The sequence below is a fragment of the Monodon monoceros genome, unplaced genomic scaffold (genome assembly GCF_005190385.1).
Source record: "Monodon monoceros isolate NGI ecotype Baffin Bay Population unplaced genomic scaffold, NGI_Narwhal_1 Super_Scaffold_8, whole genome shotgun sequence".
NCBI classification, from domain to species: Eukaryota; Metazoa; Chordata; class Mammalia; order Artiodactyla; family Monodontidae; genus Monodon; species Monodon monoceros.
This window is the reverse complement of record NW_021703785.1, coordinates 66,267,012-66,289,386: the sequence shown is the minus strand read 5'-3', so window position 1 is coordinate 66,289,386 and position 22,375 is coordinate 66,267,012. Positions and strand designations below refer to the sequence as shown.

General features: G+C 33.3%; 1 protein-coding gene across 9 annotated transcripts in view; it reads left to right on the top strand.

Moving 5' to 3' along the window:
• Positions 1–22,043, top strand: part of PDS5B (PDS5 cohesin associated factor B) — a 197,791-nt gene extending 175,748 nt beyond the window's left edge. For 4 of the 9 annotated variants that reach the window (XM_029209804.1, XM_029209802.1, XM_029209805.1 and 1 more), the window contains 11 exons: positions 360–564; positions 2,895–3,009; positions 4,796–4,928; positions 5,263–5,382; positions 6,401–6,463; positions 7,034–7,179; positions 9,168–9,273; positions 14,248–14,687; positions 14,778–14,888; positions 17,454–17,589; positions 19,038–19,865. In XM_029209804.1, the coding sequence (XP_029065637.1) occupies positions 360–564; positions 2,895–3,009; positions 4,796–4,928; positions 5,263–5,382; positions 6,401–6,463; positions 7,034–7,179; positions 9,168–9,273; positions 14,248–14,687; positions 14,778–14,888; positions 17,454–17,589; positions 19,038–19,073 (1,611 nt within the window). In that variant the 3' untranslated portion in view covers positions 19,074–19,865. Of the gene's footprint in view, positions 1–359; positions 565–2,894; positions 3,010–4,795; positions 4,929–5,262; positions 5,383–6,400; positions 6,464–7,033; positions 7,180–9,167; positions 9,274–14,247; positions 14,688–14,777; positions 14,889–17,453; positions 17,590–19,037 lie in introns of all 9 variants that reach the window. The other 5 variants (XM_029209806.1, XM_029209799.1, XM_029209800.1 and 2 more) reach the window with 4 other exon arrangements.
• The last annotated feature ends 332 nt before the right edge of the window (positions 22,044–22,375 follow it).

Sequence of the window (22,375 nt, the reverse complement as noted above, 5' to 3'; positions counted from 1 at the left end):
TGGACAGTTTTATCTTGCTCAGCAAATGAAAAAGCTAAATATTAGATAGTGTTCAAACTTTTTTTTTTTACACATCTCATTTATTTAAGTTAGGATGGATTAATATTTACTAGTGTTATCTGTTTTAAGATTACATTCAATATGTTCTAACACCAGGTAGCTGGTAGTTACTAGGGTCCAGGTGGTCACTCCAGCCTTGATATTAACTTATCACATCTCAGTCTTGTGAACAGAAGCAGTGATTGTGGGTAAACTTGCTATGTTTACCCTTCTGGTTACTTGATATAGCGAATTTCATATCTAAAGTTGTTACTCTTTGGTACCATGTGGATAATATGTTAAATAATTGTGTCTTTCAGGATGAATGCTATCAAGTAAGACAAGTGTTTGCTCAGAAACTGCACAAAGGTCTTTCCCGATTACGGCTTCCACTTGAGTATATGGCAATTTGTGCACTTTGTGCAAAAGATCCTGTAAAAGAAAGAAGAGCTCATGCCAGGCAGTGTCTGGTAAAAAATATCAATGTGAGACGCGAGTATCTGAAACAGCATGCAGCTGTTAGTGGTAAGCGTATATGAAAATGAAAAGTGTACTTTCCCATCCTGCCAGTTTCACTTTTATAGAACACAAAATGATGTTACTGTTATTTATTATATTCTAACTTGCCCTCATTAAATAAGAAGTTGTTACTGTTTTTCAGTAGCAGCTTTTCCTTTTAATAGGTCATTTTAAAATATAAACGCATGGGTATTTAAATATCAACCCATAGCTCTTTATGCAACTGACTAAAAGGCCAAGGGAAAAAAATCAGTGACTTTGGAGGTAAATAAAACAGTAAGCGGTACATTTATGTAGATTGTCTACGTACTATCTTTTAGTTTAAAAAAGTACTGGTCTTTGATCTTTATTGGTTGTCCTCACCTGTAGCTGACATTAATAGCAAGTTCCTGTGTGCCTTTTTAAAATCTGCTCACTTTACCCCATCCACACTATTAGCTTTTGTGCCCCTCTGAGTTCTGTGACTTGATCAACAGCATTAAAATCCATCCAGTTATGCAAGTCAGAAATCAGAGGCATTCTTCACGCCTTCTTTTTTCCTCTCATTGGTCACTAAATCCTCTTAATTCTTCTTCTGGATATCTTGAATATTTCTCCTCAACTCTCCTACACTGCTGTATTTCACTTGGATTATTTTATATACTCCTAACTAACTCCCTGTTGTAAATGTTCCCCTTCCTCTGACCCACCTCCAGCTGTGCCACACCGCTGTCAAAATTATCTTTCTAAAACAGATGAGATCACATCACGTCCTTGCTTTGAAACCTTTGTCGATTGCTTATTGCTCATAGGGTCAAGTTGAAGCTCATCAGCATGGCCCTTTTTAGTTTACCCTCAGCCTGAGTTTTAAGCTTTCTCTCTAGCTACTCCTGACTATGAATTCTGTGCTCATTGTACTCTGGATTATTTGAAATCGGTATAGCCATCTTTTTTCTCCGTTGTCAACTCTGTCTGGAAATTGCGTCCCCCTTCTGTCCAAACAAATAAACAAACAAAACGAAGGAGAGTGGTTTGCCCCTTTTGAATCCTTTAAAATACGGTTTTGGTGTTACCTCATCACTAGGACCCTCTTTCTTTCTGTTCCTACCTCACCTTAGAAAAAATGAGGGCTCTGGAGTCAAATCCCACCACTGCCATTTACTGGTTGTGTTTGGGCGGGTTACTTGTGCAATCTGAGCTTTAGTTTCCTTTTTGTAAGACTGGTATAGTTTTACTCATAGCTTATGGTGGTTATGATTATGATTAAAAAGTTATGCGTATAAAGCACCTGGCATAATGCATGGTCCAAAGAAGTACTCAGTAGTTGTTAGCTATTCTTATTTTAGGGCACTGTCCACATTGAAGTATAGCTTCTGTCCTGTCCATGCTTTAGTATGAGGTTTTTATCTAGTCTTATGCATCTTTATATTTAAAATAGTAAGCCCCAATAAAAATAGAAGGTCTGGAAAAGAGTAAGCACTCAATAAATGTTTGACAGACTTTTTCACTGACTTTTGAACCTTGTTACTTTTTTCTTCTATACCTACCTTGAAATGAATGATATTACACACAAACTTATTCTCTTTGAGTTCAGCAGTAGAAATAAAGAAAACTTGGTGCCTTATTGACACATACATTATTATACTCTAGATTGAACATCTGATTTAAAATTTTGAGAGTAGGAAATATAAAAAGAATTGTTCAGAATATGAATCCTGGTCTTTTGAGTAACCTTTATTAAAACTAGTTAGGACTTCCATTCTGCCTCTAATGGAATATGCTGATCTCAGTCAAAATATTAAAATATTTGAATTTAAACTAAAAAGATGTTTGTTATTTAAAATGCCCTAGAAACAATGTCTATTCCTTTATATCTGTTCTTATGTTACAAATAATAGCAAATAGTATCAACTGTTACTTCCTGTTTTTGTGTCATACTAACTGAAAAATTTACTAGTTTTTTTCATTTTGCTCTGCAGCTTACAAGGGAGTGTTGAACATAGAGTTACTAATAATAAAAAAAATAGACTTATGTTCCTTAGTCTTGAATATAGTTTGGGTCACTTTTTCCCATATCTATTGAAAATTGAAATATTTGTCTTTGTAGCCTCAGCACATGGTGCATTTAGTAGGCAAATCAATATTGGCCATGATGGATGAATGAATAAACTTTAATTTATGATGTACCTCAGCACTGGACATTTCAATATATTTTTCTTCCAGTCATATTGTGGTAAACTATTGGGATGCAGGAAACATAGTATCAGAGAGAGAGAGAAAGAGAATGAGTAAGATTTGGTTTTCTAACCTGGCTGTTTTTGTTTTGTTTTGTTTTGTTTTTTCTTTTTCTTTTTCAGAAAAATTATTGTCTCTTCTACCCGAGTATGTTGTTCCATATACAATTCACCTTTTGGCACATGACCCAGATTATGTCAAAGTACAGGATATTGAACAACTTAAAGATGTTAAAGAGTAAGACTTTTTCCATCCCATTTTCATATTTTCTGAAAGTTTTTTCCCTTTCTTGCTGATAATGGAATCTCAGTTATAATTAGTGTATTAAATTTATTTCATTTCTTAGGAGTTTCAGGTTCTTTACCTTATTTGTTCTCTTATTTTTCTTTTTTCATACCATCTCTTCATGTTTCATTTCTTATATAATTTCCCAAAACAACTTAGCATAATTACTGTATTACTGACATATTTCTCTACCAGTCTGGCATTTCTTTTTTATTGAAGCAACCATTAAGAGTTTCCATTCCAGTTCTTATCTTTTCCTACTTTCTTCTGAAACACTATAGATTTTCATGTGGGGAGAATTAATATGCTCTTTTATTCACATAGTAAGCACATTTTCTTTGCAGTTACTATCTTCCTCTGTAAGGAATAGAGAATAGTCTAATTTAGTAATGGGCCAAGTTGATAACCAGGCAACTGATCCCACTTACTACTTCATTGGTGATTCTCTAATTAAAGTTTATGACAGTTAACAGTTCTTTCAAAGATTCTTGTTGAGAGGCCAGAAGACTATATATGCCTGGGTGTGGGATAGGGGAATATAACGGTATTTAGAGAAGTCTTTGTAAGACTACCAGAGTTCTTTAAAATATGGATGAGACCCTGTTTCTGTTACAATAAAGAATGACCTTTGTGGCTTTGAATAAATTAATTTCTTATGCCTTTAGCTTCTTATTAAAGGAAAATAACTCTTGGTTTCTTGATTCATAGAAATATTTTATAGTTAAGTATTTGAGGTGCTTCAAGAGAATAAAATTAAATTATTGATAACTTTCTCGTGACAAGAGAAAACGATTTTACCCTCTTTTTGCCACAGTTTCTATTTTTAAAAAATAAGCAGTTAGTTTTCCCAAAATGAATTCTGTGTTAGAGTGATTATATAACTAATGACAACTTTTAGCCACTCCTCCTTATCGGAACACATTAGTTTTTGAAATAGATAAAATATTCTTTGGAATTTACTAAACATTTTGGGCGGTATTTGTAAATTGCCCTAGTACAGCCATGAGTGATCTCCATCGCAGCAGAGAGCCACACCAGAAGAACTTATCCTGTGCCTGAGGTCTCAAAGGTTACTTTTTTCCCTTCTAGAATGATACCTTGTTTCACATTTCTCTCTTCTCCCATTTTCTCCTCTGTGCTGTCCCTCTGTCCCATTCTGTCTACATAACACAGAGACAAAGCACTTTCAGTTTTTTCTTGAGTAGAATTTAATGTAGTTAACTTTAAAACTGAGGTACTGACACTTTCTTTTATTTTTTTCTTCCTTTAAGCAAAAACAGTATGTAGAGTTGTCAGCCATGACTTTTTCCTCAGATTTATTGATGAAGATTCTTACTATTGAGTAAGGTGGTTAGATTTTCTTGAAGACTTCCATTCAGGACTACAGTCAGTCTTGAATATTTGAGACTTCACTTTATCTATGGCCCAGTTATTCCTTTAGGCAGTCTTCCCTTCCTGTCATAGCCAGGGATTAAGATCACTTCATTCTTTCCACCATTTCTGTTTCTTTTTAACCTGCCTCCCTAAGAAAGTTAGTGAGACTTTGAGAAGGGGTATTACGACCTCGCACGTACATTGCTGATATGTTGTGATATGTATGTGACATATTTTTTTTTCTCTGTTGATTTACAGCTGTTTCTTTTTAATTTTTCCTGCTCCTGGAGTTCATTATATTTATATTTAGAATTATATCTGTATTTAACAGTGATTTTTTTCTTTTTTTCTTGGTATTTTTTAGGTGTCTTTGGTTTGTTCTGGAAATATTAATGGCTAAAAATGAAAATAACAGTCATGCATTTATCAGAAAGATGGTAGAAAATATTAAACAAACAAAAGATGCTCAAGGACCAGATGATGCAAAAATGAATGAAGTATGTAATTCTTTGTAAATAGTTATGATTCCATGTTGATTTCAAGCATTTGAGTATAGGGTATGAAACTTCTGTAGACATCAGTCTTTTCTGTTAGTAGTATAATAAATAGTAGTATTCATATTAGTAGTAATTAGACTTACTAACATAGAATTAATATAGAATTAGTAGTAATGCTGTTACTAGTAAACTAATGAAAATAATAGAGTAAGTCTTTTAACTTACACTATTGTCCTGAAAACTGCATACTAAATGCATGTTCTAGAATTACTCCTAATTCTCAGAGTCTAGGATACTGATTTAAGTACCTAATTTTCTTTTAATACCATTGCAGAAACTGTATACTGTGTGTGATGTTGCCATGAATATCATTATGTCAAAAAGCACCACATATAGTTTGGAATCTCCTAAAGACCCAGTACTACCAGCTCGTTTTTTCACCCAACCTGACAAGGTAGCTATTTGAGGATTTGTTTGTATACGTTGAAATAAAATGTATTCTCAGCACTAGGTTGTGGGAAGATCACGAAGAATCAATATCAAGAAGTGACACACTACTAATGTCATGAAAAGGTTGCCGTGAGTCTTAACAATGTGGTTCAAGACCAGAATATGGGGCAAACTGGAGGACACAAATAGGTTCCGAGATGAGTTAGGATGATCTAGAGTTTGTATTCCAAGTTTTATGCTAGTCTAAGAGCACAGGCAAAAATGATCAAAGCTTGTAAATCTATGAGATAATGGCCATTGATCCAAAATGGGAAGGAGAATGCTGATAGAGATAGTCTGATAAGTCCTTGAGATTTCTAACTGGTATGAAGAAACAAGCAGGGAACTGACACTAAACAGGCCCAAGACCCTGGGAACACTACAGGGATGTTCCCAAACCACTCTCAGAAAACTCAAGTATTGTATGATACTAAAAAAGGTGTTGGTGTTTTTTAGAATCTCTCTTGGAGTTTTATAGTGCATCTAAGCCTGTTAAAGTAACTGAGAGGAAACAGCCACTACCTTTTTCTTTTTTTTTTAAAGCAAAATACCGGTTAACGTCTTACCCAGTGTACAGAGATCAGAACAGTCCTGTAAGTTCACCCAATAAAAGGGACTGTCTGCTTTTAAGCATTCACCTTTTTGTGATTAAGATAATAGGAGTATGTGAAGTCTCTTCCCTGGAGAGTATTATTACATAAGCATGTGTTTGCTGATGATGAGCTCTTAGAGCTCTAGCATGTTAGAGCTCAAATATGTTGTGTTAGTACTAGAATTAGTACGAGGTTAGTTTAAGCTTATTACAGCATTTAAAATCAGTGACTAAAACTTTGTGTTTCAACTGACTGTTTAGTTTAAACAAATATGTATTTTATAATGTACTTTAAAACAAAAGCTGCTCTATGCTTTGTTGGCTTTTGAATCACCTCCTAGATACAGTGCTTCAGTAGTCATTGACTATTATTTTTTTCCCTTGTTTGTAGAACTTCAGTAACACCAAAAATTATCTGCCTCCAGAAATGAAATCGTTTTTCACTCCTGGAAAAGTATGTTTTGAAAATTGTTTTAATTTTTATGTGGTAGTTTATTTTAGTGTGACTGTTGGCATAATTATGTTATTTAGTATTTCTTTAAAAATTGATACATCAAAAGTATTATCTTCCGTTTACTAGTAAGAAATAGTTATATTTACTATATAGATGCAAGCTGAGATATAGAACTTGTTTTTTAGCTTATGATAAAACCCTGGAGACGTTCTTTCAAATATCTTGTCTTGTAATATTAAGATAAAAATATTAAAGTAAAAAGACATCTTCTTATGTCCTTCCCTAGCAAGAGTCTAATTATCAGTTTTCATTTTTGACTATACATTTTATGTGCTCTCACTTCCTATGTAAGCCTTTTACTGCAGGTAACTAAGAAACTTAACTATTACTCTGTTTATATAGTTTTTGTTCAGTGATATTCAATTTATAATTCTTATTCTTATTTTGCTTAAGGATAAGCAAGTTTTTCATGATTTGTATATGTAAATACTTTGACAGGTACTATTTATGATTCTTTACATCTAAACTTCTTTTGGTTTTAATCAAATAGATATGCATTTTTCATTTCAGCCTAAAACAACCAATGTTCTAGGAGCTGTTAATAAGCCGCTTTCATCAGCAGGCAAACAATCTCAGACAAAATCATCACGAATGGAAACTGTAAGCAATGCAAGCAGCAGCTCAAATCCAAGCTCTCCTGGAAGAATAAAAGGAAGGTAAGTACATAAGAAATACCATACTTAACATTTAAGGACTCCATCAAGGCTATGAGACCTAAAGTAACATCATTTACATTTAATGTCAGTGAATGAAAATCAGTGCATATCTGAACATTCCTATTTTAACACTGGTAGCCATTTACAAGTTAAATGTATTTGCTTACTCATTTAGGTAGGTACTCCATCTTAGCCTTTCATATTTTAGCTTGTTGTTGTTGGTAGACATAAGCTAGTTTCCAAACTAAATGTCTAGTTCATCCATACAATGGAATACATAGTCATTAAAAAATGATGAGGTATGAGCTCATATGAAGAGTTTCCACAATGTATTATTGAGTGAAAAAGGGAAAGAATAGAACAGTGTAAAGTATTTTTGAGTTTTTAAGAAGGGTTTGTATTTTCATTTGCTTGTATATGCATAGAAAATTTGGGGAAGAGTACACAACGTCTTAATAGTGTTTACAATAATCTAGTGTAGGAGGGAGATGATTTTATGTTCTGATATGGTTTGAATTTCTTTTACCATGTACGTATATAAACTTTTTTGTTTAAAAAAATATTTTAAAAACGTACTTTTGAATTATGCTTTGCAGGAGATTTTTTTTTTTCTTCTTAAGAAAGAAAAAAGGAAAATCACACTTTAACTGGTTTTAGCATGGGGCTTAGCATACCATTTGTCAGCAGCAGAGCCTCGTACAAGGCTAAACTGCCACCATTTATTCATTTTGCTAAGTTATTATGAAAGATTATGTTGTCTTTTGCACAATTCATAACCAATCAGTAAAGAAGGGAGGAGACATTCTAAAATGTCTTATCAGTTTCCTTGTAATGAATAAATTATTAAATGATATATAGTATAATCGAATTAAAACAAAAATTACATCTAAAGTTCTTATTTTTTCTAGATTCCTGTTTTAATGCATATTAGTGGCTGATACCTAAGTGACCGTTCTTTACCTATGTCATTTAGACATTTTTCTACTGGATGGCCTCATATTTAACATGACCAAAAACATTTCCAGCAACTCATTTCCTAAATTACTGGCTTTTCTCCTTGAATTCCTGGTTATAATCAAAGATGATCTAATTCACCCATCTAGGCTAAGAGCCTCAAAATTGTCTTTGATTTTTCCCCTGTGCTAATAAGTTTTGCCAGTTATTTTTCTCTACAATGTTTATTTAATACTTCTCTTTTCTGCTATCATCATATTCATTCCCTTTCTTTAATTACTGTAGTATTTGGCTATTTCCCTTTCTTATTCCTCTGTCTTTGTATTGTATATCATATCACTGCTAGATAATCTTTTTTAAATGCTATGTTTTCAGGTTATTCCATTGCTTGGAAATCTTAATTGGCTTCCCTTGTTTGTTTTCAAGACCAATATATAGTTTTACCCAGTCCTCATCTCCCATTGTTTTTCACAACAAATGACTCGTAGTTTCCCTACTTTACTTTTGGTTAAACTTTCTTTCAGCCTTTGTTGCTTTTTTTCTCCAAATCCCATCGGTTCGCTAAGATTCTTTCTAAGGGAATGAGCTAGGTGTGTTTGAGAGATCAGTTTGGTTGGAGAGTAGGAATGAGAGAATAATGGTCAGGGATGAAGGTGTGAGGTACCCAGATTATGTTTGGACTTTGCGGGTAATGTAAGGAATTTGGGTTTGATTTTAAGTAAAACTGGAAGATGTTCTGGAGTCTAGTGGTCTAATTTGTGCTTTTAAAAGATTGCCCAGATTATTGGTGGAGAATAGAGGCACTAGAATTGAGGTAGGAAATGCCACTTTGGAGTCAGCTAATAGTAATCTAGGGAAGGGATGAAAAGGGAAGATGATGGAAAATAGCCAAATGGTGTTAAATATACTAAAATGGATACTTTTTGAAAAGAATGAAACTTTTCCTCATAAAGTTATAAAGCTACACTAGGGAAAAGGAAAAACTTTTAAGGTTATTTGATTGTAATAACAATTACAAATGTCTATATTAAAAGGCTTGATAGCTCTGAAATGGATCACAGTGAAAATGAAGATTACACAATGTCTTCACCTTTGCCGGGGAAAAAAAGTGACAAGAGAGACGACTCTGATCTTGTAAGGGTGAGATATTTGGTTTGATTTTATAATAAGTACAATAATTATTATTTTTACTATGTAAATAATCATTTTTACACTGAAACCAGTTAATTTTACTCTCAAGTTTGACATCTGATTTTACTCACAAGTTTGAGTTCATAATTATTCTCTACCATGCAATTTAAGTATATTGAACTTCTTGTGTTTCTTGTCATTCTAGTAAGCAATCTTTATTCTTTAGAGCTTTGGAATCAAACATGCCAGTTCCATACTCAGAACTGCTTGGCTTTTGTGTTTTTTTTTAAACACAGTAAATTTAGGCTTAGCCTTAGAGAAGGAGGCTAGAATGAGGGTCCTTAAAGTTTCCTTCATTTTAGTTGATTTCTTGAGCCTTTAATTACTAAATAAGTTTCTAGTAAATGTAGGAAATGCTACTGTTTTCATAAAGTCCTTGTTTAGTTTTAAAATCTTAATAGCAATGATGTTGATGTGTGTGTGATAGGCATAATTTATAAATGTCATTTGAAGACAAATTTGGTACTTTTAGTAAAGATACAGAATACAGTTGTGTATTGCAACACAACCTGATGGCATTAATAATTGAGCATATTTTGACTTTTGAGGTTAGCTCTAAACATTTCTTGAATAACCCATTAGGTTCCCTGAATGAGTTCCTTTATCAGTGAAGTGTGGATACTTAGCTGGTAAGGTTTATCAGAATAAATGAATTAGCCCAAATGAATAGTTGTTGCTGCTGTTTTGTTATAAAGATTAATATTTTTGATTAATGATTATCATAATAATGAAAGTTAATGTGTTTTAATCTACTCAATTAATAGAGGCAAAAGGTTATTAATAAAAACATTTTCTTTCTCTGACATAGAACTTGCACTCCTGTCTTCCACTGGCCCAAGCTTACATATCCCAAGAAGTTTAAATTATTTTCAGTTTTTTTCAGATTTCTCCAGTAATTTATTTTAGCAGATTGTTTCTCTTTCCACTTAAAAAAATTAAAATTCTAAAATTCTTACTAAATCCTAACTATACTATAAATTCAGATTTTTATTGGCTGTTTAAAATTTTCACCCAAACAGAATTAAAAATTGATTGCTTAGCCAGAAAGGAATCCTGTTATCCTGATTTATGGAAGAATCTTTGAGTTGGAAAAGGTATTTATGTCTTCTAGTCCTGCTTCTCACTTAGTGCAGAAATTTCTTCATTATCATTTATGAGAGTTGGTGCTTGAAAATGCCTTAAGTGGAGAGCTTATAATTTCTCTCATTTGTTGGAAACCTCAACTAGGCTACCCATACCCACATATACTGCCTCCTTTCCCTCCCCACTACCCCCTTAATTAGGAAGCATGGTTAATATTTTGCTAGCCTATAAATTCCATATCTAGTTCTACCTTTTGGAGCAATGCAGAACGAAGTCTTTTTTGTTTGTTTGTTTTTTGCTGTACGCGGGCCTCTCACCGCCGCGGCCTCTCCCGTTGCGGAGCACAGGCTCCGGACCCGCAGGCTCAGCGGCCATGGCTCACGAGCCAAGCCGCTTTGCGGCATGCAGGATACTCCTGGATCGGGGCACGAACCCACGTTCCCTGCATCGGCAGGCGGACTCTCAACCACTGCGCCACCAGGGAAGCCCTGAAGTCTATTTTTTATAGAACAGTTTTGAATTTCTGAGTTTTGTGATTTATTTATATAATTAATGAAGGCTTTTGGCGGTCTTTTGTGTAACATTGCATCCATTTTCAGAAGAACCTTATTAATAAGCTCATTTCAACTGAAATATTCTCAAAGAGGTGAGCATTATGAGACAGAAGTTCAATTTAAAGACCGATAGATTATGGTGAAAGAGTATTGTCTTTTTTATATACTACGAGCTTCACGTTGAAATTTCACTGCAAAGGAATTATTCTTCATATACATTTGTATTGTAATATTTAGCTTTACAAATAACGTATTTTCTCCATTTCCTGCTTCTAACCTCAATTTTATACCCCCTCTGTTCTGAAAACAATACGGTACAAAATGAAAAATTAGAGAATGTAATGCTTTAGGAAGCTTAGATTATTTTATGATATTCTCAAGAAAACAGACACTGAATTTCGGGTTTGCCAACAACCTTTTCCAGAGCATAAATGAATTCAGCCACTTTTTCAGATCTTTGGATGTCAGAATGAATTGTAGCGTTGAAAATTGGAGGGTTTAGTTTTAATTTAATGTTTCTCTTCCCATCTCTAAGTAATGACAGTTAATTTTTAATTTATGTATAAAACTCTAGATAAATAGTAACAAATTAAAACCAATTATTTATAGGGCTTTATTTTCCCCTAGATTTCAAGGATAATTTAAATGCTAAAAAGAATAAAAAGCAAATCAACATCCCAAATAAAAATACTAACAAGATAATCTCAGATCATGCCAAGCAGACACAAATAAAATTTAGAATTCATTCTTGACAAATATGAACTCTTTGTAAATTAATACTAGAAAGATACTTCATTAACATGCTAAAAGTTTTATCTGTTTAAATCAGTAGTCAGTGATTTAGTCAAAATTATTATTCTTAAAGGCAAAATACTTGAAACATTCTTACTAAAAATCAGGAACAAAACAACCTGTTGTTTAAAATTGTTCTAGAATATTTGACCAGTTCTGAAAGACATTAAATAGGACCCAGAAGTATGACAATGAAAAAGAAGAGACAAATTTATTTTTATTTTTGTACTGTTAAAAAAAATAAGGGAAGCAGTCGAAAAACTAAGAGTGTAGGCGTATGTATGTATATATATGTATATATATGTATATATATGTATGTATATATGTAACTATAATTTTACTCTGGTAATTTTACTTTATATCAGATGTACACTTGGGGGAAAGGGGATTTACTTTACAACACTAGCCATTACAACAACGAAATTAGATAGATGGATCTAAACATAACCTTAAAAAGAGGTAGGGGGAACCTATGTGGAGAAAATACCAAAACTGAGAAACAGAAGAGAGAAGACATGCCATATTCCTTCATGGAAAAAATGAGTTAAAAAGATGACAGTTCTTTCTAAATGAAGATATCATTGTAAAATTCCAGTGTGATTTTAAGTCCATGTGGAAGAACAAAATGGATGCAAAAAAGAGGAGTAATAAGATCAGCCCAACCAAACACAAACATACTTAGTTATAATTAGTAAAATATTGCACTGTTGTTACATTAGCCCAGAAATATTATTATTATTATTATTATTTTTTGTGGTATGCGGGCCTCTCACTGTTATGGCCTCTCCGATTGCAGAGCACAGGCTCTGGACGCGCAGGCTCAGAGGCCATGGCTCACGGGCCTAGCCGCTCCACGGCATGTGGGATCTTCCCAGACCAGGGCACGAACCCGTGTCCCCTGCACCGGCAGGCGGACTCTCAACCACTGCGCCACCAGGAAAGCCCACATTATTTTTTGAAAAATAATGCAAAATAAAGGAAGCATTACAAATAAGTGATTTTGAAATTGATTAGATGTCTGTTTGGCAGTGGAAGTAGGAAAAACAGTTTAGAACCTCAACTCAGCATCCTATTCTAAAACAAGATACAATAATGTCTTAGTCTGCTCAGTCTGCCATAACAAAATATCATAGACTGGGAGGCTTAAACAACACAAATTAATTTTCTCACATTTCTGGATGTTGGGAAGTCCAGGATCAAGTGTGGGCCAATCCAGTTCCTGGTGGGAGCTCTATTCCTGGTTTGCAGATGGCCACCTTCTTACTGTGTTCTTAACATGGTGGAGAGAGAGACAGCAAGATCTCTCTGGTGTCTCTTTTCATAAGGATACTAATCGCATCATGAAGGCCCCACCCTCGTGACCTTATCTCAACTGAATTACCTCCCAAAGGCCACATCTCCAAGTAGTATCATATCATAGCACTTCAGCATATGAATTTTGTGGGGACACAATTCAGTTCATAACAAATAGGAAATAAAATTTAAATATACACAAAAGTGTAGAATATTTAGATTAAAACTCAGACTTCAACAAACAGGTGGACAAAGGGCATAATACCAAGGATATAATTAGGCAGTTCACAGGCAGGGAAACACAAGTGACTAATTAAACATATTAAAAAATTATAAGTAATTAGATAATTTTTCACTGTTTTTTTAAGAATGTAAACTGGAGCAAACGTTTTGGAAATTAACTTAGCACTATAAATATTACGTGTCGTATGTACATGTGTATACCTGTGGAGAGCATTATAAATTCATATGCACTATTCTTGGTTTCTTTGAAGAATTTCCTCAGTCTCCGTCTGCTGGTCAGTGCTTAAATTCAGTGAATGTAGACTGGTATTTTATTTTAAATTTGAAAGTCACTGATTTTTAAGTTATTTTTTTTGTTAGTTGTATCTGGGAAGAAGTGGTATCTTTGATTCAGAAGTGTTTTCAGAATTTTTAATAAATGATGAATATGTTTAAATTTTTGTATCTTGCAACCTCCATTTATAAAATAAAAATAGTTCTTTTATGATGTGTATGCATGATATATATATAACATAGTTGATATTTAATGTCTTATTATACATTGTGTGGTAAAATTAGGATTACTTAAATTGACTATCAAAACAGATCCATTATACTTCAGTATAGTTGTCCATTATTTAAGCATTCAATTTAGAATGTTCTTTTTTATGAAATAGCTCTTCACCAAAAATTTATAATGTAATCAAATACTGAACTTGAGGGGTTTCATTTGAGGCTCTCTAGCTTGAGGAAGAATAAAAACGTACCCTCTTACCCCCAGATAGTGTTTTAAATTAGAAAATTATTAATAAAAGTAAGTAAATAGTTATCATTCTGATGTACTTCAGAACTCTATACCTTATTTAGGTACATTTTTATGACTGAAGTGGATAACAGATTTTTTTTTTGATTCTTAAAAATACATATACTAACAATGCATACTAAGTTTTATATTTGAAATTGTGGCTTTTATTCCTAGTCTGAATTGGACAAACCTAGAAGCCGGAAAAAAACACCTGTAACAGATTCAGAGGAGAAATTAGGGATGGATGACCTGACTAAGTTGGTACAGGAACAGAAACCTAAAGGCAGTCAGCGTGGAAGGAAGAGAGGCCATACGGCTTCAGAATCAGATGAACAGCAGTGGCCTGAGGAAAAGAGGCTCAAAGAAGATATATTAGAAAATGAGGATGAACAGAATAGTCCACCAAAAAAAGGTAAAAGAGGCCGACCACCAAAACCTCCTGGTGGAGGTACACCCAAAGAAGAGCCAACAATGAAAACTTCTAAAAAAGGAAGCAAAAAAAAACCTGGACCTTCAACAGCAGAAGAAGAAGAAGAAGAAGAAAGACAAAGTGGAAACACAGAACAGAAGTCAAAAAGTAAACAGCACCGAACTTCAAGGAGAGCACAACAAAGGTAAGTATGTTTAACTCTAAACTGCATACATTTGGTTACTATATTATAAATCATAATTTGATGCTATCCACATTTGGGTCTTCCCCAAAGCAGAGCAGAATCTCCTGAAACTAGTGCAGTTGAATCCATACAATCCACACCACAGAAAGGACGAGGAAGACCATCAAAAACGCCATCACCATCACAACCCCCCAAAAATGTGTAAGTTGTAAATAATATTAAATTTCAAACCAGTTTCAAATTATTTTGCAGGGGTTCATAAATTTCTAAATATACATAGGGCTGTATTTAAATCCCATATATTTAGCCCCATTACACTAGGTAACATAACATTTTTGTAAATTTACCTAGGTGATTGATACCCAGTCAACCTTTGGTGACATTTGTACATTTTTACAGGTTTTAGACAAAACTTTATAAATGAATACCAAATAGTTTATTATTTCCAATACATACTTTATGGTAGCTGAAGAGATGATGAAGTATTTTTAAATAATTACAGTATAGACCACGTTACCTTGTCATTCCATGCTACAATTTTTCTTCGTGTCTTTCCTCAACAGCTTTAAAAAATAGCTTTTACACTTTTGCTTTGATTCTTTGAACCATGTCGGAAAGTAACAGGCATCATTTTTCTTAAATTACATCTGTAGAAATTATCACATGGTGATCTCAAGTTTTTGATGTCTTGATTTTGTTTGTTTTCTAATCACATTAACACATCTGTATCTATAGATAGTTTTGGATGTTCACACAAGTACATGTTTATAGGAGAGTTACAGTAACAAATCTGTGCCCAAACTTATTAAAGTGACAGGGGCATCAGTGTTGTAATTTGTAAATTGGCCCTTTTTTCTCCTCAAAGTAGAAATAGAATAGCATGTCTTCTACTAGAAATTTTGCACTTTTTCTGAAAGTAATCCCATACTTGAATAGCTTGACTTTTCAGAGTTGCCAACAGACCTTGGTTAAATACTCAGTTACCTTCAAAGTTTTTCCTGTTCCTGTGTATTCCATAGGAAGAGGAAAAGTTACCTGAGTGTCTAGCCAGTACTTCCTACCTTTTTCCATATAATTTTTCCCTCAGATAAAAAGTAAAGGTAAGTACATTTTTGTGGCAGCTTCATAAATGTGTTTGTATTCAACCATGGAAAATCATTGTTTTCTCAATAAAAAAATATTCTTAAGGCATCTTAAATTCCCGTGGTTAATTTTATAACAAGAATATAACGGGGTGAATATCTTTCATGCTTGTAACTTTAATTTGTTTCTGTTTGGGCCTCATAAAATTAAGGGCTTAGATGCTTATCATGTTACCTCCTAAAATTACACAAGTTCCTCACATGAGTGTTCTAAATCAAACAAACATTTCTGTTAAAAAATCAATACAGAAAGAGATTCTGTATTCTGTCTTAACAATCTAACTTCCTTTCACTGGGAAGCCCCTTTTTAGAGGTAATGTAATAACATATGTTATGATTTGTCTGTTTTCTTGTTCTGACCTCAGTGGAATTGAGAAAGATTCTATTATTTTCCTTGTATTTTCTTCTGTTAATTCTGAAAAACTGAATCAAGTACATCTGAGTAATTGGTTTGAGTATGGATTAAACAATATCTATTTTCGATTGCTTATAGAAATGATAGGCTAAGTTCTTAGTTAAAAAACAAATATTTATCAAGAGAGATACATTTAATTAAATGGTGACATCTATTACATATTTTTGAGTGTCTCCTGTTTCAGAGAGTACTAGGTGCTAGGGAATATAGTGGCACAAAACAGGCACGATTCTTATCCTTATAGGACTTACCATCTAAATGGGCATGTAGTCATTAAATAATCACACATAAATATGGAATAGTAAATTGTGATATGTGCCCTGAAGGATAAAGTTAGGGTGCTGTAAGAGAATGTAAGGACAGGGCTGGGGAATTGGGGAAGTTTTTTTCTCTTTGGAAAGTGACCAGTTGGTTCCTTGAGAGTAGTAGGAGTTAGACTGATAGAGAGTAGGGAGAGGAACATTTCAGGTGGAGGGAACACTGTTTGGGAAGGTTCTGAAGTGGGAAAAATCCTGGCAAATTCAGAGAGCTGAAGGAAGACAAGGATATTGCTGTGTTGTAGTTGTGGGGAACTGGGGAGTGGAAGGAGATGAGAATGGACAGGTAGGCAAGGCCTGTCTGCAGCGCTTTATATACTGTATTAAGGAGGTTTATGCAGTTACTCTCAGTACGTAGGGGGCTCTCTAGGGGGCGTGGCATCAGCTGTTTTTACATTTTTGAAAAATTACTTGTAGAGAGAAGAGGCAAGAGATGAGAATGGTTTAGAAATTATGTAGTAACAATGAAGATGGAGAGAAGTGAATGGATTTGAGATTTCTTTATAAGTAGAATCTTAGGGCTAGATAAAGAGTTGTAGACTATGATGAAAGACTCTTAAAATTTCTGCTTTGAGCAACTCAGCCTTTTACTGAGTTGGGAAAGGTAAAAGGAAGAGTAGACTTTGGGTTATGTTTTAAAATCCTTTATGGTATTGGTCTCAGTTACACTGACTTGTTATTTGGTAGATCTTTTTATATGTAAGATTCTAGGATTAAGTGCTTGTTTAGGGTTCGGAATGTAAGAAAAATATTTCTTGGCTTACAAGGTAATTGAGAATAAAAATGATAATAAATGAAAGCCTGTGAAATATTTAAAGCATTTCCTGTTATGAAGTAACCTACCACTTAAGGATCAGAGTGTTCATTTTATTTTACATGTGTTTTACTCTAGCCGTGTAGGACGCTCCAAACAAGCCGCTACTAAAGAAAATGATTCAAGTGAAGAAGTAGATGTGTTTCAGGGTAGCTCTCCTGTTGATGATAATCCACAGGAAGAAACAGAGGAAGAAGAAGTTTCTGCAGTAAATGTATGTGTTTATGAAAGTGCCATGTGTAATAATATGGAATATAGACTTAGAGTTGGTAAATATTTGGTCAGATCCATTTAGCACTTGCTGTTACTTAATAATTCTAAATATTTATATATTTTTCTTCATTAGTTTATAGTGTTTCATCTGCCGGCTTAGATAGTGGAGACTATGTCCTTTGTGAAAACCTGAAACCAAGTGAGAATAATAGACGTAGCCTAGTGAAAGTGTAAATGCCCAGTTTAAAACTGAATGCAGAGAGGAACAAGTGGCAGTCTGATGTCAACACTTTACGCATTTAAGTTCTTCCTGTATCTGTTATATATACTCTTGTTTCGTAAGTATTTGTTTGAGTTTCCCACTAGCTACTAGTAGTTAGTCGTATAGAATAAAATCATGTCTTTAACTAAAATTAGCTTTTGGAATGCATAAAATTGGTAATACGCACTTCTTTTACAGAGGTAGGAATGTGATGCTTCCTGAGATACTTTTTTTTTAAAGAAATGAATGGTTTTGCTGGTTACATCTCAGATTTTTTTCTCTTTGGAAGAAATATAATTAACACATTTAAGTAAGAGCTGTCATCTTCCTAACATTAATGCTGAATCTTTGGGTCAGCTCAGCCAGCCATCTTTGTTTGAGAAACCTGTGTTGTTTGATCAGGTCCCAGGGTTGATCCCTGCCCCTCTGTTCCATTTAATATAATCAGCACTTCTATCTGCATCAGGATGCATTTATGTGAATGAATTAAGACCACAGATAAATATGTTGAATTATGGTCTCAAACTAGTTGGGCTTGCTTGTAAAGGGTTTTAGGGGGGTGTAAAAATAAGGCTGAGGAGTTGTACATAGTGACTGATGTCTTCATCAAAGAAAAACTATACTGTAAATTAATTAAATTAAAATCCTGTTCTATTTGTATTCCTCTTGTTAATACTGATCTTTTTTGAACTAAAGTTTTATGCTTTCATTAGTACTTGCCAGTAAGTGGTAATATGTCTGAATTTCAGATTATTTATATGTATTTGATAGTTATGATCCAAACTCAATAGCTGTTTTCTGAGAAAGACAGCTGTAAGCCTAAATTCATAAATATTAAATGTTTTCTTTTACTACAGAAACATAAGTAAAAAGGTGATATTTGCAATTGTTTTTCTTGCTGTTGGCATTGACTTCTGTTCATTTCTCTTTAAAATTATTAAATAGAAAAGTAAGATAGTTCTCTCTTTTGCTATCCTGGGAAAGGCTGTTTATGGGCGTTCATGTATTATGTACGTCTAAATGTGTGATGTCAAGGCAGGAACATAGGAGAAAGGTTTTGAGGAAAGAAAAGCAAAGAAAATCAAGAACATGTTAAGAGTAATGATTGGTTAAAAAATAATAATTACTGCTGTGTCTAATTAATATGTACCCATTTTAATTAAGCATCTGGTGATATTTCTTTCAAGGTACGGCGGCGAAGTTCTAAAAGAGAAAGGCGATGAACAAATGTCATTAATAACTTTCTATGTGAAAGCTTTGAAAAAAATAATTTTTTGTCAAGCTTCAGGCTGAGTAAAGCCTTTGATGCACAAAGTGGGACTGCTGAAGAGTGGACAGTTGGACCTTACTCTGATGACCTCATGTATCTGTGGTCACATGCTTTAGCCATGCGCACGGTATAACATTGACTATGGAGTCTTGTGAAAAAGTCTAATGTGTGATGGCTATGTAGACATAAAGAAGAAACTTGTAAATATATTTTTTCTTCTTTTTTTTTAATGTTTCTGACTTCTAAAGTGCTTGTATAGCTTTTATCTGCGGCTTTAAACTGACAGTACCCAGCTGTTTATTGGATCTATTGATTTGAAAAGAGTTTGTTAGGATAGATCTTAAGCAGTAATCTGTCAGTGTTTGTATTTGTATTCTCTGCAGTTTTACTGTGAAATTTTTTTTTCAACAAATGGTGTCATTTTCTTGATGTCACAATTTGTTGGAGAGTTAAAGTGATCTCTTTCCCTTGCGTATCTTACCTAGTGTTTACTCCTGGGCACCCTTAATCTTCAGAGGTGCTAAATTGTCTGCCATTACACCCGAACAATGCCTCTGATGGGAGGACGCCACGCAAACTGTGGAATAGTCCTGAAGTTGTTTGATTATTTTACACCTCAGTATTGGTCCCAGAATTTTCTGGCCTTTCATGGCAAGGAAAATTTTAAAAAGAGAGAGATTTAAAATATTATAATTTTAAAGAGTGTGTTATAAAAATAATGTACTGAGTTCTTTATCCCATTTTATCATCCCTTTTCAGTTTTTATTAATCTACTGTATCAATAAAATTCTGCAGTTTGAATTAGTTTTTAATAGTCTAGAATGTTATTGTGTATAGATATTTCCTCTTGAACATTATGTTCAGAAAATGCAAATTATTACACTATAATATAAAATCTGATATATACACATTAGAAGTGTTTCAGTTCTCCATAACAGTGTAAAGTTAATCAGAAAGAAAAAAATTTTATTGATGCAGTGTGTCTTTATAAAGCTGTTCTTGAAAGCAAGTGTTTTGTATTTTATAGTGAGTTGCATGTTTATGAAAAAAAGTGCTGAAAATGGGATGTGCTCTTTTCTGTAAATTCGTATTTAGCCATAGTATATGATAGATTGCCCCATAACATAGTTTTTCATCAAGAGTTTATTATTGTACTTTATTTTGGAGCCAAAAATTGTTTCTGGGGGGGAGGGGCAGGGTGGGAGTGATATATCCAACTATATGAGCTACTGTAGGTTCACAATCTTATGAACTTCGAATGGAATTCCACTTCGTCCAGATTGGGAGAAGTGGAAATATATTTGGGTTTAGAGCATATCTTTTTTCTTTGTTGTAATCTACAAAATATAGAAACAAAGGCAGCATCCTTTATACAGTTTTATGAACTGTATTTTCAACCAAAACATATAGGTTACAACTTAATGCTTTCCTAAATTCATTTTAGTATTTCAGGTGCTGTTCTTTCATTTTTTCATGGTTACCATCAGAAAAGAAAATCATATTCTAACTTATTAAATTTATCACAATGGATAATGGAGCATTTTCATTTAATATGCCATTATGTTTAAGGTATATTTCCAAGTTGGTTATAATAGATGGGGGATATAATAAAGAAACTATTTTGGAAAGTGACATGTTACTATTTTCCAGTGTATATCACAATTGATGTGATTATTTTTCTTTTGAAGATTTCTTCATGTTTATGAAACAGCCTTTTATTTTTTAAAAAAAAGTTTTGAATTGTGTCTTGATCTCTCAATATTTAACTATTCTTCATCTACAACAGTACTGACACCAGTGATTATGGGAGGCTGCTGTATATCAAGGCAGCTAATGTTGGACCAAGATACAGTTGGTTTTTAAATGTGTCATTAGCTCAGTTCTCCCAAACACGCTATTTCTATTTCAGCAGTACAAAGGCATGTTTTTAAATCTATAAAATAAAGAATAAGGGATAGCTTTGTATTTTTGTCGTTGACTAAATTGCACCGGAAATGTTTATGGGAGTATATCTTTAAGACCATTTTATAAAACAGTGAAAAAATGATTGTGGAGGATTTTTATTTGCATGATCATAGTTAACCAAATTTCACTGCACATTTAATTCTGTACATCAATTCACAAAAAATGTTCATTGTAGATTTTGTTCAATGACAGTGAGTCTGTGATTTTATAACTTGTCTGTTCACTTTTTGGGAGGATTATGATGTAAATTTTCCATTTTTCTGTAGAAAAAATAGGTGCAATAATGATCAAAGTTTTGATGTCCTGAGTCATCTTAGGGGATTATCTCATTATGTTGAAACTTAACATTTCATGTACTAACATTTGGAGAACCACATACTGTAACTAAAGTAAAATTAAGTATGTGTAAAACGTTAATTGCTAACAGTGGTTAGCAAACTCTTCAGTGATAATGTTCATTTTGAAAATATATACTGTATAAAAAAGTTAAGAAAATATTTAACTCACTGTAACAAGTTCCATTATGAAGATCTTATGATTCTTCAGTGAGGTTGTCTTGCTGCACTCTGTAGCAAATCCGTTTAATCTACACTATAATAAAATTTCTTGCTGCAGTGCAACAGGAAGCTTTTTCAGTGATCTCCACTGTATATGTAAATTACAAATGTGGCTGTAAAACTTGTTCCGGGTATTAAAGGTTACATTACTTTCTGTATTTTCTTATAACTTGTAAGTTTGATTTTTGATTTTCCTTTTGCCCACTTAAAGAATGTCAGGAATTTAAGAATTTGTTTAACTTAGGCATATCTCCCCTACCACATAGTATTATGTCACCGTAATGAACAGTTGGTATTTAGATAGATAACCAATTTTCAGACACAGTTTTGGATTTTCTGTGAAGTTGAATAAACATGAAAGCTAATATATAACTGTATTATTTTATTTATGTGAATCTATCTATATATATTTAAATATGTTTACTAAATGGAGGAAGGCACATTTTAGTGATTTTTAATTTTGGAGGCTTTGTTTCATAAAGAGGAAATATATTTCCTAGTAACATTTTTCAGACTTCTTGTTTAAACTTCTCATGCAACATCTTGGCTGGCAGAGACTTACTAAGTATTATTTAAAAGGTTGCATAACTGAAGAAAATAAATGTATAATATAAACTTTAAAAGTAAACACTAAGAAAATAAGTTACTGTAGTGACAGTTTTATTAATTTGTTCAGTGAATATTTACTGAGTACCTACTATGTGCTAGGCTAGTTACAGGGGATATAGTGTGA